The sequence below is a fragment of the Camelus ferus genome, chromosome 23, assembly GCF_009834535.1.
Source record: "Camelus ferus isolate YT-003-E chromosome 23, BCGSAC_Cfer_1.0, whole genome shotgun sequence".
Classification (NCBI taxonomy): Eukaryota; Metazoa; Chordata; class Mammalia; order Artiodactyla; family Camelidae; genus Camelus; species Camelus ferus.
In genome coordinates, this window is record NC_045718.1 from 30594352 (window position 1) to 30612358 (window position 18007).

At 35.4% G+C, this 18007-nt stretch overlaps 1 protein-coding gene across 1 annotated transcript in view; it reads right to left on the reverse strand.

The window, feature by feature from the left end:
• Positions 1 to 18007, reverse strand: part of DNAH14 (dynein axonemal heavy chain 14) — a 259414-nt gene that overhangs the window by 89733 nt on the left and 151674 nt on the right. Inside the window, exons 50-56 of the mRNA XM_032466614.1 lie at positions 17382 to 17549; positions 15865 to 16035; positions 12404 to 12571; positions 11530 to 11622; positions 4753 to 4950; positions 2206 to 2367; positions 1131 to 1322 (exon numbers count right to left, since the gene is read on the reverse strand). Of these exons, the coding sequence (XP_032322505.1) occupies positions 1131 to 1322; positions 2206 to 2367; positions 4753 to 4950; positions 11530 to 11622; positions 12404 to 12571; positions 15865 to 16035; positions 17382 to 17549 (1152 nt within the window). The remainder of the gene's footprint in view (positions 1 to 1130; positions 1323 to 2205; positions 2368 to 4752; positions 4951 to 11529; positions 11623 to 12403; positions 12572 to 15864; positions 16036 to 17381; positions 17550 to 18007) is intronic.

The window sequence follows — 18007 nt, forward strand, 5'->3', positions numbered from 1 at the left end:
ATAGCAAGATTCTCAACTTCCTTGAGTTAAATAATGCTAGAAAAATGTAAAGGCTTAAAGGATATATAGTCAGTCCTCTGTATCCATGGGTTCTGCATCCACAGATTCAAACAACCACAGAAAATATTTTTTTTAAATTCCAGAAAGTTCCAAAAAGCAAAACCTGAATTTCGCTTATGCTGGCAACTATTTACATAGCACTTACATTAGATGTATAAGTAATCTAGAGATGATTTAAGGTATATGGGAGGATGTACGTAATGTATATGCAAATACTATACCATTTCATATACCAAATTGAGCTGATTTTTGTATCTGTGGAGATGAGGAGAGAGGGCTGGAACCTATTCCCCACTAGTATTGAGGGATGACTGTATAGATAGATACATAGGTGGACAAAATTAGAGTAGAAAGAGAGAATTCCGATTTAGACATAATCTAGTTTTGATTACCCACTCTGATCCACCAAGCCTAGCTAATTATCTGGTCACTTTTAACCCAGCTGCATTTTCTTTCTGGTTCCGCCCTGAATCTACCCTTCTTGGCCTTTGCTTTCCTTGAACACTTGGACAGGCAAGGTTGCAAGCCCCTTTCTGTGTCCCACACTGAATCTCAGGCCTCCATGAATTTATAACTTCTTTTGCCAACACCCCGCAGGATCTTCAGCTGAATCACTCTAGATTCTTACTGACTTGTGGCTCATAAATTCTGAGCTAATTTTGTGAATGGCTTGTGCTCTCATTTCTTTGTAGTCTTGCCGTTGTAGCCAAGCCAGAGAAACTTACAAGAAGTACACAGAAGGCTGCAGCATCCTTACCAGAGCACCTGGTATGCAAAATTGAGGTTGTTTACCTTCATGGAAATCTGCTGTCCACTCTGAGGGCAGAATAGGGAAGAGATCCAAGCAGTGAGGAATCTGGGCATCTCTGAAATAGGGTAAGTTAGGGGGCATAAGGGATAGGGAATTGATAAAGAGTCAAGACAAACACTTGACATTTCATAATTTTGCCTAGAGATGCCTATTTTTGCCCACCTCGGGTTCACTGCTGTTCATAGACATGATATCATTAGATTCTATAATAAATTGAAATCTTCACTTGCATTAGATTTTTAAAAGAAGTTGTATTTACCTCTCTGTTATCAAAATCCACCTTTTCTCTTAAGAAAGAGTTGGCTACAATCAGGAGAGCCTCTTCTGGCCACTTCTCATACCAATCGATTGTGCAGGTGCTAATCATAGAAGGATATACTCTACAATTTTGGTTAAAGTTAGGTCTTGCAGGACTCATGGTCATAAAAATATGAAGATTTTTATATATTCTCTAAAAATTAATAAAAACATAAGTTGTTAAAATGTAATCCACTGCTTCAAAGAAAATACTGTACTGAAAATTTCATTTAAAATTTGTTCCTATTTTTTCCCTTAATGAGTAGACTAAAGACTGACCAACTGTACATTGCATGCCTGCCATAACTGAAATCCTTCTAAGGGAAACTAGAAGCTCCACAGAGCTCTTCTGAGGAAAGCAGCCAGGTTCTGGTCTGCAGGACCCCACTCTCTTGGCTTCAGCAGGATGAACTAAATAGGGGAGGCACTGGACTCCAGAATATTCCTTGTATAAACCACCTTTTATGAGGGGGTCTGGTGCTAGGGTTCTGTTCAGCAGGGAACCTTGTATCAGATGGCAATGGGTTTGACTATTTAACTCTCTCCTCTGGGGTGGTGTGCATTTAACAACCACAGAAACTCAAAGTGAGAAATAGATGAATTAACACTGAAAGAGACAAAGAGAAACAAGACCAATGTTATGGGTAGAGCACCAGGGAGATATTAATAAACTTCTATAGCTGAATGATTTTAGCTAAGCTACAGTAAATCCTATGCAATCTTGCAGTCCTAGGCTACTGCTAGTTTCTATGAAGTCTGCCTGTGACCTAGCTGTGTTGTTGCTGTTTCTCACTTGGAAGGATTGGCCATGGGGCAGATTCTTTCCTCATTTCCATATGTCACTTTATGATAAAACCACATTATTGAAAGCAGCCTCAGTGAGTCAAAGTGCCTTTTAAATCAAAGGGTTCAATTTGAACAAAGTGATAATATCTTTGAGTATCAAGCAATCTATTGAAAATCATGGACAGAATTATAAACATGTTCTACCTTAATTTAACATGACAATTTGATAAAGCTAATCCACAAAAAAGTACCTTTTGGAAGAATGAAAGTAAAGCTTGCCTATTATCAACATAACCAGACTGTTCAGCAACAGATCTAATCCTGAGTGCAATCGAGTCCAGCTCCTCATTTTCAAACAAGTCAGGTATTTTCCCCAAATTGATAATGCTGTTCAAATCTTCCAAAAATGACTCCTTTGGTGAGACATACCAGGAATGGGTAAATTATTCATATATTCATATTCTACTCTAAACACATCAGATTGAGAAAGTAATAGTATTTAAGGAGAACTGAGGTTAACTTAAAAAACAAACTTCTCTTAATTCAAACCCATCAAAACCATTTTTTTTCCTGAGTCAAAATAAGTTTCATTTATCCATTAATTTATTCAAACACTAGAGAAACATACATTTGGTACTGATGGAATGCTAAACACCTGTGTTAGGCACTGGGGCAAGAGGTATGGGATGAGTGGATACAATAATGAGTTGAGCAGGGACTTTGCTTTAAGCAGATTACCGCAGTTCTCGGTATGTCGACTTTTGTGCTTGAACACTACACAAACTAGAGATCACATGGCCGAAAGACTATCTTAATTTAACCAAGTTTATCTCTATAAAGGACTCCAAATTGAACGGGAAGGTAACATAGGAGAAGCAGCAGTGAAAGAAACTACAGAAGAGTTATTTTAAAAAGTATGAACATTTTGGTTTTGAGAATAAATCCAAGCTTTCTTTAAAAAAAGCATCATTAGCATTTTTGACTCCTTGAGATAGTCCTCAGACACTCACAGGTTCCTGGTATTTCAGCTCAGGTGAGGAAGGGCAAAGAACTTGTGGACTGTCTCCAGTAGAGGCTAAAAGAGGTGACGTAGGGCTAGCTGCTTTCCTGTCTCACCTAAGACATGATGGAGAACTGACAAAGCTTCATTATATATTCTGATTATTACCTACTTGTTGAGAGTTTAGCTAAGTTACTCCATGGTACTGCTGCCTCAGCATCCATTTTGTTTGGCTATGCAGCCCGCAGGGGGCCTTAAACTGACTCTAGTCCCCTCATGCAAGCACATTCCTTAGATAGCAACCAACAGAATTACAAGCAATGTAAGTTCTGATGTGACTTCCCAACAGCACTTGTGATCAACAGTCTCCCCCGCCTCCCAGCTCCTTACCCTTTATGTACCCCTTAGATAAGACCCCCGTGGAATTTACCAAAACTTTTCTTTGAGTTTGAAATGACCAATCTGGCCCTAGTCTGGGAGCCCCAAAGCACTACACCCACAGACTCTAATAAAGGCATGTGCCCCAGGTCCTGCTTGTCTCTCTCTGAACTCTGCCTTGACTTCCCATGTGTCCCCTTCAAGGCGTGCTGTTTTCCTCCTCCAGGACCTGTGAGTAATCAACTTCCCTATTTCAAATTCTCTTGTGGTCTTTGTTAAACTGTGGCTCACCATCCGGTACCCTGTACTCCACTTAACAAATGTTAACAAATTTTTTTGATTCACGTGGAAAACAATGATGTGGCCAGAAAAAACCTGTAAAGTGTGGAAAGGAAAGCCAATGACATTGAAGTTCTGAATACTGTGGGAGGCATGTTAACTCAGCCTTGATTTGATAGTGGTTTTCTGAAAAATAGTTTCTTAATTAGAATGATAAGTTCCTGGCATGGGAGAAACTACATCTTCTGAAATCCAGAAAGAAAATGTCTGGCAGAAACCTTAACCTGATCACTCAAGCAGGATATTTACATCTGGAAAGGGGAAAATATATAGTTTAAGTAGATATTACAGAGTAGAACACATATGACATCATGGAGTACAGCAGAAATGACATGGCACTTGGATTTACTTTCAAAATATAATATGAAAGAAAAATACAACTCGAGGGAGAGAGGCCCAGTATTAGAAGAAAAAACAAGATGACAGTTTGAAACAATACTAATAATTATACATGTCTGGGTCATAGATAATAAGTAATAGTCCCTTGAAATTTTGCCACAAGGAAATAAATACAATCGGAGATGGTATTCCTAATTATGTTTTGGCTGTAGAAGGGTATAACTTAAGCAAACAGACTTTTTAAAAGTTGAGTGATTGACATTTTTTGCTTATTTATAAATAAAGTATATTCTGCAAGGAAATTTCTCAACTTGATGGTGAAATTTGAGCAGGATAGAGAAGAGAAATAGGAGCCTCAATTCTGTGAGAGCACACTGTGGATTATGTGGTTTGACAGTGGATACAGATGATAGTGTACTTTTAAAAAGATTACAAACTAGTTCAGATGTAAAATGGATGACTTCAGCTCCACACATAAATTACTTCCAATTTGTCAACTAAAATTAAAATCATAAAATGATAGAAAATCTTTTGTTGTAACGCTTACACAAAACTATTTTTAGCATGATTACAAATTTATAAACTGTGTAGTCTATGACTGGATAAGAGTAGAGAATAATGAAAAGAATTGATATGGTAGGTTAATAGGACCATAGATAATTATTTTCTTCTCAAATATTAAGTTTTGGGGGGCTACTTAAAAACCAAACTTAAGCAAATAATAAAGACAAACGTTACTTACCTGATCTAGGTTTAAATTAGCAACTATCAAAACAGTGGGGCTTCCCTCTACACCTGTTTGAATAAACACCTTTTTAAAACCTTCTTTGAATTCCATGTAGGCATAATTGTGAGATACAGGCACTCGGTATACTTTGTGTTCTGTCAAATAACAGGCCAAAGTTGCACAAGTTTCTTTTCCACATCCATCAATTCCAATCTTGAGAAGAAAACAAATCCATATGATTCCTATATTATGTTCTGGGACTCTTTCAATGTATAGTTTTCTATTTAGCTGTGCTAAAAATTCAGACAGTAAAGTTTTTTAGACTACTTTTATAATGTTTTTGATAGATATATGAAATATAATTAAAGTATTTTATCAAAGTTTTATAAGGCACTGAAACACTTTCAATATTTTAATCTTTTCATAGCCTCTTGAAGTATATGAAATAACTGCACTGGAAAAGAAAAATAGCATAGATAGGCTTATAAATCATTGTTATGTGACTGTCAATATTTGAGTCTTCATTTATAAGAATTTAGATAGGTCTTTTCCTGTCTATTTTAAGCAATGAACACTTAAGAAGTGCTCTTTGGTAATGATGACAAAATCTTACCCTTTTAAAACAGTTTTATTGAAGTATAATTTATAGATTACACCTGTTTTAGGTGTACAGTGATTTTTAATAAATTTATAGAGTTATGCAACCATCACCACAATCTGTTTTTAGAACATTTCCATCACCCCAAAATATCCCTCAAGTCTGTTTGCAGTCAATTCTCTTTCTAACCTCCAGTTCTAGGCAACCTTTAATATGCTTTCTGTCTCTATAGGCTTGTCTTTTTGGGACATTTTCTATAAATGGAATCATACAGTATGATGTTTTTTGCATCTGACTTCTCACTTAGCATGATGGTTTTGAGGTTCTTTCATGCTGTAGTGTGCATCGATAGTTCATTCCTTTTTATTCCTGAATAGTATTCTATTGCATAAATAAACCACATTTTGTTCATTCATTCACCTACTGAATAAACATTTGGACAATGGGATTGTTTTCTCTTGGCTCTTACAATAATGCTGCCATGAACATTTGTCCAAAGACTGTTTTACTTTCTCTTGTGTATATACATAGGAATAGAATTGCTCAGTTATAGGGTTAATTTATGTTAAACACAGAAATGGGCAAACTATGTTCCAAAGTAGTTGTACTATTTTACATTCCACCAGTAATGTATGTGGGTTCCAGTTTATTCACACCCTTGCCAGAATCTTCTATTGACCATCTTTTTGATGATAGTCATTCAAGTGGGTGTGTAGTGGTATCTCAATGTTGTTTTAACTTGCATTTCCCTAATGATTAATGACGTTGAGTACCTTTTAATGGGCTTATTAGTCATTCATGGATCTTCTTTGGTGAAGTATCTATTCAAATCTTTTGCCCATCTTAATAAATAAACTTTTTTTACTTTAGAACTTTTTTTACTTTAGAAGTTTTTGATTTACAATAAAAAGAATTTTCATATATCCCAAGCCAGTTTCCCCTATTATTAACATCTATTAGTATGATACATTGTTACCATTAATGAAACATTGGCATTAACTAAAGTCTATACTTCACTCAAATTTCCTTAGTTTATACCTAGTGTCCTTTTTCTGTTCCAGGATCCCTTCCAGGACACCACATTACATTTAGTTGTCATATCTCTTTAGGCTCCTCTTGACTGTGAGAGTTTTCCTCATGACTAGACTGGAGTTATGTGCGTTGGGGAGGAAGACAACAGGGATAAAGGACCATTTTCATCACATCGTATCAAGGGTACACACTATCAACATGATTTATCACTGTTGATGCTGACCTTGATCACGTACATGAGGTAGTATTTGTTAGATTTCGCCATTGTAAACTTCCTCTTTCCCCATCTCCCCCTTTCTATACTGTACTCTTTGGGAGAAGGTCACCAAGAGTAGCTCACAGTTAAGGATTGGGGAGTTATGCTCCAATTCCTTGAGGGCAGAGTATCTACATACATTACTTGGAATTGTTCTTTGTGGGGAATTTGTCTATTTTCCTCCATTTATTTATTATTTGTTCATTTTTTATTTATGTAGACTCATGGATATTTATTATTTACTTTCAGTTATAGTCCAATTATTTTGTTTTTTTGAGTATGGCCACTGGGGGCTCTTTTAGTCGGCTCTTGTGTCCTTTTGATATACTCCCATAATCATGATTTTTTAAAAAAACACTTTCTTTCTTGCACTATAAGATAATCCATGCTCATACAGTGTATTTTCGTTGCCAGATCTATTGTAAACCATTTTTCTAAGGAGCCCTGGTTTCTTTGTTTGTTTGTTTGTAAGAATGGTATTATACACCAAGATCTGGGTCCTAGGTGTGCTTGTTACTACTGGGGCACCACTGTTTCTAGGCCCTCTCAGCTGACATAGCAAGGAAATTTGTTTGTATGTTAACCCTTGTATATTCATATTTCTATAAATAGTTCTATATGTAACCATCCATATTAAACTAAACATATATTCAACTGATGTCTTCAACTTGATTATTATATGGGTCACTGTAACCTCTCACTCCAACAATGAGAAAATGACTTCCATCATCTGTCATCCTTTACTTAAGGATACATATATAGTTTCAGAATGGCTAACCTGTTTCAATTCCTGATTTTAATAACTGGAGTGTTCTCTCTCTTTTTTCTTGGTCAGCCTCACTAAAGGTTTGTCAACTCTGATGATCTTTTCAAAGAAACAACTTTTGTTTGTTTCATTGATATTCTCTATTAGTTTTCTATTCTCTAATTTCTTCCCTCATGCTTATTCTTTCTTTCTGCTTGCTTTGGACTTCGTTTTCTTTCCTTTTTGTAGTTTTCTAAGGTGAAAGTTTAATTTAGTTTTTTTTTTTTTTTTTTGAGATTTTTCTTTTTAAAATATAGGCATTTACAGCTGTATATTTCCCTCTAGGCACTACCTTAGGGATGTTGGATGTTGTATTTTTGTTTTCTTCATCTCAAAGTACTTTCTAATTTCTCTTGTGATTTCTTCTTTTACCCATTGGATACTTAGGGGTGTGCTATAAAAGTTCCACATATTTATGAATATTCCAAATTTCTTTGTTATTGATTCCTGTTGTAATTCTATTGTGATCAGAGAACATATTTTGAATGACTTCAACCCTTTTAAATTTCTTGAGACTGGTTTTCTGATTTGGCATATGGTCTGTCCCAGAGAATGTTCCATGTGTGCTCCTGAAGGACATGTATTTTGCTCTGTATGTGTCAATCAGTTGCAGTTGTTTTACAATATTGTTGATGTCTTTACATTCTTGTTGATTTATATGCAGTTGCTCTATCAATTATTGAGAGTGGGGATATTGAAACCTCTAACTACTAATGTTGAATTGCTTATTTCTTCTTTCAGTTCTATCCGTTCAGCTTCATGAATTTTGAGGCTTGGTTGTTAGGTGTGTATATGTTTATAAGTGTTTTATTTTCCTGGTAATTAATCTTCTTATACTATTTTCTCACTTTTTAATTGAATATAGTTGATTTACAATATTATATTAGTTTCAGGTGTAAAGTGTAGTGATTCAGTATTTTTACAGATTATACTCCATTAAAAGTTATTACAAGATAATGGCTATAATTAATTCCCTGTGCTATACAGTATACTCTTATTATTTATTTTACACATAGCAGTTTGTATCTCTTAATCCTATACCTGTTTCACCCCTCTCCTCTTCTCTCCCCTCTTCCTGTTAACCACTGGTGTTTTTTCTCTAACGGTGAGTCTATTTCTGTTTTGCTATATATCTTTATTTCTTAGATTCTACAAATAAGTGATATCACACAGTATTTGTCTTTCTTTGAATTATTTCACTAAGCATAACATTCTCTAGATCCATCTAGGTTGATGCAAATGGCATAATTTCATTCTTTTTTATGGCTGAGTAATATTTCAATACACCACATTTTCTTTATCAATTCATCTGTTGATAGACACTTGCATTGCTTCCATACCTTGGCTATTATAAACAGTGCTGTTACAAATTTGGAGTGCATGTATCTTTTCCAATGAGTGTCTTCATTTTTTCACAATATACAACTAGGACTGGACTTGCTGGATCATACGGTAGTTATATTTTCAGTTTTTTGAGGGACCTCCATACTGTTTTCCATAGTGGCTGCAATAATTTCATTTCCACCAACAGTGTACAAGGCTTCTTTTTTTTCCCATATCCTCATCAACATTTGTTATTTGTAGACATTTTGATGGTAGCCATTCTGACAGATGAAGGTGATATCTTGCTATTGTTTTCATATGCATTTCTCTAATAATTAGTGATGTTGAGCATCTTTCCATGTGCCTATTAGCCACCTGTATGTCTTTTTGCTCATATAGGGCTTTGTTCTTCTTTTTCTGATTCCTTTAGGTGATAGGTGAGGTGTTTTTTTTTGTTTGCTTTGTTTTGTTTTTGAGATTTTTCTTGCTTCTTGAGGAAGGCCTGTATTGCTATGAACTCTTAGAACTGCTTTTGCTGCACCCCATAGATTTGGAAAATTTGTGTATCCATTTTCATTTGTCTCAAGCTATTTTCTGGTTTTCTTTGATTTCGTCATTGATCCATTGTTTTTTAGTATCATGTTGTTTAGTCTCCATGTGTTTGTGTGTTTTGTGCTTTTCTCATTGTTCTTTTGGTAACTGATTTCTAATTTCACATCATGTGGTTAGTAAAAATGCTTGATATAATTTTTTGATTAAATTTGTTGAGACTTGTTTTGTGGTCTAGCATGTGATCTATACTGGAGAATGTTACCTGTGTACTTGAGAAGAATGTGTATTCTACTGTTTTTGGATGTAGTGTTCTGTAGATATCTATTAATTCCACCTGGTCTACTACATCATTTAATTCCACTGTTGCCTTATTGATTTTCTATCCGGACGATCTGTTCATTGATGTAAGTGGATATTAAAGTCTCCTACTATTGGATTATTGTCAGTCTCTCTTTATAACTGTTAGTATTTGCTTTACACATTTAGGTGTTCCTGTATCGGTGTATAAGTTAATAAGCATAATAATATCTTCTTCTTGTATTGATTCCTTTATCATTATACAATCCCCTTCTTTTTCTCATTATAGTCTTTGTTTTAAAGTCAATTTTATCTGACGTGTGTATTGCTACCCTCAATTTCTTGTCATTTCCATTTTCATGAAATACCTTTTTCCATCTCAGCACTTTAGTCTGGGTGTATCTTCTGCCCTGAAGTGAGTCTCTTGACCTTTAATAAAGGTCTTTTTTTCCTTTAATCCTATCAGCCATCCTATGTCTTTTGATTGGAGCATGTATTCCATTAACATTTAATGTAACTATTGATAGTTGTGTACTTATTGCCATTTTATTACTTGTTTTCCAGTTGCTTTGCAATTCTTCTCTATTCTTTTCTTCTTTTTGTTTCTTCCCTTGCAGTTTGATGATTTTCTCTAATAGTATGCCTATATTTCTTTCTTTTTAGTTTTGTGTATCTATTGTATGTTTTTGATATGTGGTTACCATGGGTTCATATATGTTGACCTATAACTGTATCTACTTGTTTTAAATTGACGGTCATTTAAGTTAAAACACATTCTAAAAGATCTACACTTTTTTACTCCCCTTCCCCACATTTTGTGCTTTTGATATCATAGTTTACATCTCATGTCTATTTCTTAACTATTTATTGTAGTTGCGGTTGCTTTTACAATATTTTGTCTATCGATCTTTGTACTGGCTTATTTAAATGGCTGATCCTCAGTCCTTACTATATCTTTGCCTTTCCTAGTGGGACTTTGCCTTTTTTTTTTAAATCACTTTTTGCTTCCTTTCCACTTAGAGAAAACTCTTCAACATTTCTTTTAGGATAGGTTTAGTATTGCTGTCTTCTTTTAGTTTTTACTTGTCTGAGAAGTTCATTTGTCTCTCCTCTTCTGAATGATAATCCTTCTGTGCAGAGTGTCCTAGGCCACAGGTTTTCCCCTGTGTGATGCCGTTTATGGAATGGGAAAGGTTAGTAAAGGAATACTTTTGCTGGTGGAAAGATGTGCCCTTGTATTTTTGATTAATTCCATTTTCCAATTTTTAAATTCCTTTTAATTAGTCCTGTACATATCTGTTTAAATATAAGACTGTTTGAATAAAGATCTGAATGCAAAAAGAAGTCCTTTTTGAAAAAAAGGTACGTATATAACTAGTTATAAAGTATAAAAAAATAAAACTATAGGCATACATAATAAATTAAACAAATAGTCATAAATAATGTGATTTATATAATTGGCTAAATATGTTGGATTTTATTTAGCCTTCTGAAAGCTTTTCTCTATTTAAGGTATTTGGAGATTTTCCAAGAATTTAACTCTCATTTGATTTTGTGAGAAGTAAAATTTTGTGTAAAGACTCATTTTCTAAATAAATATTCAAGTAAGTGTATTATTTTTGAAGTCAAGATCCACCTTGCCGATACTATATTAATATTGAAGATAGGATATGCTAGAGATGGTACCAGATGCATCACTTTTATTCATATCAAATACCTTCCAAAAAAAAATAACATTTTTATGTGCTGATAAATTTATTATGCAAACTCTTGAGAGGACAAGGATCTTCTCATATGATTCAATGACTGTGAGCTTTCATAAATGGAAAGTGTGGATAAATAAAACTTCTGTAAGCAGAGAAGATTTGATTGGATTTCCTTAATTTTTATTTTGCTGACTGAAACAGTTTGAAACAGTTAAATTCTTACCAGTAACATATGAGTCCCTGGCTGTCGAAGGACCCTTGTAGCTCTTGCAATGTGTTGTATGGCTTGCCTGAAGAACACTATGGAGCAAGAAATCTACCAGAGAAAATGGAACAAATAAACTGATTATAGGCATAGAGAAATTAAATGTTCACTGTAGTTTTATATACAGGATACAGGAATGAGAATAACTACTTTGGTAATCTAGTAATCTAGGTCTAGTAAACTGGTTTACATTTACGGGAAAATAAATTTGCACAATGATGATTGTCCCTTTGCCAGTATTCTGATAAGCAAGCTTAGGGGGAAGCAGGGAGGCATAGGCTTGAGGGAAGAGAATGAATAGGAGAACAGCAGCATCTAGGCTGCTTTTCTACTGCTCCATCTTGGAGCAGAACAAGTGCTGGGAGGAAGAGTCTTAGGAAATTGGTTCACGGCATCTGCGATTTTGTTGGTGTTTGTGCTCCAACACAGCTCTGCCCACAAAAATAATGGGGAAGACTAAACAAGTCACATCCATATTGGTGCCACTTGTTGCTGCTTCAGACCCTGTTGTCTCACTCTCTCTTGCATTTATTGATTCCATTAACTTTAATCATTCAACTCTTTACAGCCTCAGTTGTGCACCTTGTATTTACAATTATACTCTTACTAAATGAGACAAAATAACATGAACACTATAAATCTGCATTTCTAATGGTCTGCTTTAAAATTTGAAGGCACACCTTTTTCCTGATTTCTCTTGCCCTTACACACACATGCACACACAATCTTAATATTTGATTTTATATCCCATATACACATGTAGGTGTATATATAAAAAAATATATATATGTATATAGCACTCCTTAGATTTTTATATAGTATATATCTTTACCTCCAGAGATGCTGAATTCAACTTCATTTGGAATTCATTAAGTACATCAGCAAGTTTACTATAGTCATTAGTATTCTGATAGGTCTTCTTTCTATGAGACTTGTTTATATCCAGAAAATCCACAAATATAATTGAGTCATTCACCAGTTTTTCTTTGGTCCATTGAATCTATTACAAGATAATAATTTAATAGTATCTGTTAATAGCATAATTCTACTTGTTATTAAAACTAATATAATAAACTTGTGTCAGAAAAGCTCTTGGCACAACAGATCTAGGCCTCAGGAGTTCTTAACCTTTTTTGTGCCGTTTGACAGAGAAACCTGTGGACTCCTCATCAGAATAATATTTTAAAATACATATGGTAAAATGCAAAGGTTATAAAGGAAACCAAATATATTGAAATACAGATCTATTTAAGGACTCTTTGAGTGCCTGCAAATCTCAGGTGAAGAACCTCTGCTGTGGGAATAATATGTCATTACCATGAAGTTTCACTAACAATCTGAAAAAGAGAATCTTCCTTAATCAGTTGTTAATTATCACCATAGATCTACAAAATTCCATACCATACTCGCTTTTCTGGTCCACTTGGCAAACTCTTGCCTGTCTTTCATACCAAGGTCATGGGCTATCCCTTCCCTGAAGTCTGACCATTTCCCTCTCCTCTGAAACCAGGTAGAGAAAAGTACTCTTTCTTCCTTTGTTCCACCACTGTGATGTGTGCATAGGTCTGTCTAACACAGGTGCTTGGAGGCAGGTACTACATTAGTTCCATGTAGGTCTCAGAACTTACCTCACTTGGTGTCTAGCCCTGGAATTTCCTAATTATGTTTGTTTAGCAAATAACCCTAATGGTTGAAGGTTAGTGTGACATGATGGTTAAGAGAGTATCTGGAGTCAGATATTCAGGTTTTGAATAATGACTCCACCACTTAACTAGTTGTGTAACCTTGGGCAAATTCTTAATCTTACTCTGTCTCATTTTTCTTCATATATAAAATGACGATAACTGCAGGACTTATATTCCAGGGATGTTATGGAGATTTAACTGAGTAATGATATATAAAGCTCTTAAAACAGTGCCTGGCACATTGTAAGTTTTAACCATTATTAGAATTATCACATTTTCAAAAAGACAGCCAGCCAGCCAATCAGCTGATTAAATGGTATTGTATAAACCCAAATTCTTGCAGGAGTAATTTACATCCTTATGTTCTTAAAGAAGGTTTGATTAATATGTCTTTAATTTAGGGTACTGAAGCTGTCCTTGCTGTCCATAGGACTGACTTCTACTAGGGAAAGACCTGTCTCCTATAAGTACTTACTTGGTCATTTTATACTGCCTTTACGTCTATTCCTTGGTCTAGCAAAGTTTTAAAACTAAATTACAATTGGAATGTGTAGGGAGGGAGTTTTGGATCTTCTCCTGGGACAGGAATAAATTCTCTTTAGGTAGTTACTTTAGCAAAGTCTCTGCATTCCTTCCTTTATTCCTTTATTCATTCATTCCAGATATATTTATCAAGTACCAACAGTACTCCCAGTAAGGGAGGAGTTAAATTCTGGAGATTTAGACAGGAATAAAAACCAATGAGTTTGTTCCTGTGGAACTTATAGGTTAGACAGGCAATTATACCTTAATAAGGTCTCTGATAAGAAAAGCCTATAGTCCTCTGAGAATACAAAGAAAAGATGTTTAACCTGGAAAGAACGTGGTGTTGGCCAGAAAAGGCCACCGAGAGAGGAAACATGAGGTGAATCTTGAAGGATGGTCAGGAGTGAGACAAGGGAAGGGACTTACATGTGTAAAGGAAGAGGCAATAGAGACCACACTACATTTTGGCTAAAGTATGAGGGTGAGATGCTCAAATTTCTCACATGGATGGAGGTGTCAGTGGTAATGCCAGTTACTGAGGTGGGAGATACCGGGGCAGAGTTTCAGGGTGGTAGAGAGAGCGCAGTGAATGAAGACTGGAAATGTTTTTGCAAATGGTTTTGCATGTTGCTTATAAAGTACCCAGAGTAATATGAGACAGTTTTAGAAGTCAAACCAAAGTCTAACTATAGAATTCAGGCTCTTTCTGTCAAAGCACCTGCCTGTATGTAAGATCGGGTTCTTTTCAGTATGATGATAGCTTACATTTACTGAGTACTTACTATGTGTCAGAAACTGCTCTAAACACGTTACACAGATTAGTGCCATTAACTCTCACCACAGTCCTGTAAAGTAGGTACAATTTCTTCTCTTATTTCAGAGATGAGGAAACTGAGAGGTCACTTGCCTAAGGTTCCACAACTCATAAATGGAAGGGTTGGGCTTTGAAACTTGGGCAGCACCTGTGTTTGTAACCTCTGCATTCACCTGCTTCTCAGGCTATTAGGGAAGTAAACTGAGAACAGAAGAAAGGGCTGGAGATTCCAGTGTCTGAGTGAAGAAACTAGGGACAAGGTAAGTCTGAAGCATCACAAAAGAGTAGTCTCAAGGAGGGAAAGAAAGAAGAACTGCACACTAGGTAGAGCCCTGAGAGATTCTAGACAAGTAGGCAGAGGTGCTGGTGAATATGGAGATGCGTACCTAATGAAAAGATTATTTTACTAAGTGTTAAATAAAAGATTGGTAAGGGTGGAAGTGGTGTGGATTCACATGAATAATTATACCAAGAAGGATCTAGGCTGAAGAGCAGAAAACTTGGATTAAAGGAAAGTAATGACAGGAGTATCTAAAAAAATTTTTTTTAAGTTTTCTGAATTTGTGACTTATCTAAAAAGTACATGTGTATACCTATGTATGCATACATAAAGACACAGATTTACATTTATGTGTGTTGTATTCTGAGTTTATACGTATGTGTGTATCTTTACGTATAAAGGTTGTATTCCAAATTTCTCTTTCACTGTTATAAATAAAGTTGTACCATTGAATTTATTAAATTTCCTGGACTGCTACGAATAGGGTGGAGAAACTGGCACCACCAAAGAAGAGAGAAAAGAAAAGAAGAATGACTCTTGGAAAGCAATTCCAAAGGAATTCCTTAATCTTCTTGAGAGGAGTTAGCAAAGAGGTAGAATAACGGAGTCGAGTTCACAGCTCTGTTTAGTTACAACCCTTTCAGTGCAAATCAGTTACTGAAGCACTTTGCTTTATGACCTGGACTAAAGAAGCACCACAGAAACTATAGCGCAAAGGGCTGGTGATGGATGAGGGTTCTTGTTGAGGATCAAGAGAATGTACACATCTGCTAGTCCTGGAGGGAAATAAGCAGTTTGGAGGCTCTTAAGAGGACAAATGCATGAGCAAAGGCATCAAGACCTCATCATTTCCATCATACCAAATCTATAATTATTAAGACATTTTCAAGTGAAAAATTGAAAATTACAGAAATGTCTGAGGATGTTTATAAAACAATGCTGTTGATCAAAACACCATTTAAAATAATTTTTTAAATATATAATACTACCTGAAAATAATTCTCAATTTCCTTTGAAAGAAACTGATAGAAAAGCCCTTTTTCAGTTTGCTCAATTAAGCGATCGTGAAACACTCGGGTGGCTTCATGAACAAAGAACAGAGCAGCCATCTCTTTGGAGTTGATAACAAACTTGTCAGCTTGTAGCAATCCTAGGAGAAGCTATTAGGGATTAAAAAAAAATAACATTATAAGGTAGATTGTAAAGGCTCAATTCTTGCAGGTTTGTCTTTCCATACAAATAGAAGCAAGGTAAGAATTGTCAATTTCTATGAGTGATAATCTGGATTTTTGATGAGATAGGCAAGTTAGAAATCAGAGAAAACTGGCACAGCGTCACCTTTAGAAGGAGAGGGTTTAAGGACTCTTCAGGGGTTGGTGGTGATATAGAGGTGCTTCTTAATGTCGATATGTTCTAAGATTTCAAATTTGGATTAAAAATACTTATAACCCATTTCAAACACTATATGTGCTATTTTGGCCTAAAGTCCCATAACAAGGAGAGAAAGATCAAATCAAAAATTGTTTCTCTTAATATTTTATTTCTGAAAATTCTTTGACCAAGGCTGAAGACTAAATCAGCACTGTTGGCAACATTCCCTGGTGTAAAAAGCAAGGCTTGTGAAAATTCAGCATGTTTATGATATGCATACATGCTTTCATTTTCTGAGAGCTGCAATAAAATCTCAGAAATAAAGCAAAACCAAAGTCTATGTTATAATCTTGCCACTTCTTTCCATGCTGAGAATCTTAGCCAATATGTAACTGAGCAGGACCCTATGGGGCCTTCCTGGGACAGACCCCTCTCCCATGTCCTCTGCTTTAATTCCTCTGTAAAGTACCTAGATAATAGTATCTGATGCACATTTTTTGAGTTATTGTACAGCTTCTAAAACCTCCACCAAATGGAAGAAATTACTTGATGACTCTGATCACGTAGCCCCCAAACCTACTGGGGTCTAAGGATTAACCCCTGCGACATCACCCTTTTACCCCACCATCAACCAATCAGAGAATTGTGCACGAGCTGATTACATACCCTGAGATCCCCCTCCCTCCCCTGGCCTTTAAAAATGCTTGCCTACAATCCATTGGGTAGTTTGGGGGTTTTTTAGTGCTAGCTGTCCTGGATTCTTCTATGGCGCCTTGCAATAAACGCTGCATTTTCCTTCATCACAACCTGGTGTCATTAGATGGGCTTTACTGTAAGTGGGCGAGTGGACCCAAGTTTGGTTTGGTACAAATGTTCTAACAGCCTTAGTGGTTTCACCATTGAATTCTCTGTATGGAATTATTGTAATGATTCTTTTAAACTGACTCATGGGATAAGCTGCTAATAAACAGCAAAACCAATTAACTTGAATTTCTCTTTTTTTCCCCTTCTAACGATTTAATGTTGGCAGTGTCAGTGAGTAGGGAAATGGAGAGAGAAAACGAGTCAATTCAGTAGTTATAGTTCTTCAACTTAAATTTTAAAATTAAGCTAGAGAATGAATTTGAAAACAAACCTTAAACATATCTCGAAGATTAAACATGTAGTGACATTTAGTTGGAGTTGGTAACATACTCTGACATACTTGATAGTATACAGCTAGAGAGCAAGATATTATTTGATCCTTAGTTTTCTGAACTTCGGGCGTGAAGTTATTGATGGAGAAATACATTCCCAAATGAGCCTTTAAAAAGAAATTTTATAATTTAGTTTCCAAAAAAAATTTCAGCACAATATTTCTAGTAATCTCCATTTTAAGGAGATGTGTATACTATAATGGAGGATTAATTTCATTTAAAATATTAGTAATTAAAATCCATTTTAAACAGGTGGCTGACTAGTGCAAAGACATTCTGGATGTTGAGAACTGAGGAAAATTTCAATTAGTCCTAATTTGGTGAATGATCTAGAGGCACATGTTATGTGTCCTCTGGGGACAATTGATACCCCACCTGTATGCATATCAGAGATACTGAAAATTCTTCCATATGCTTGCTCCCCAGTAGATGTTACTAGAAGAAATATAAGATGATAGAACTATTATCTCAGTTAAAATTGGTATATGTATATATTCTATATCAGGCTTTTTTTTGAGGTGTAGATTATTGATCACTTGTAGAATTATTAAGTTCTTTTTGAAAA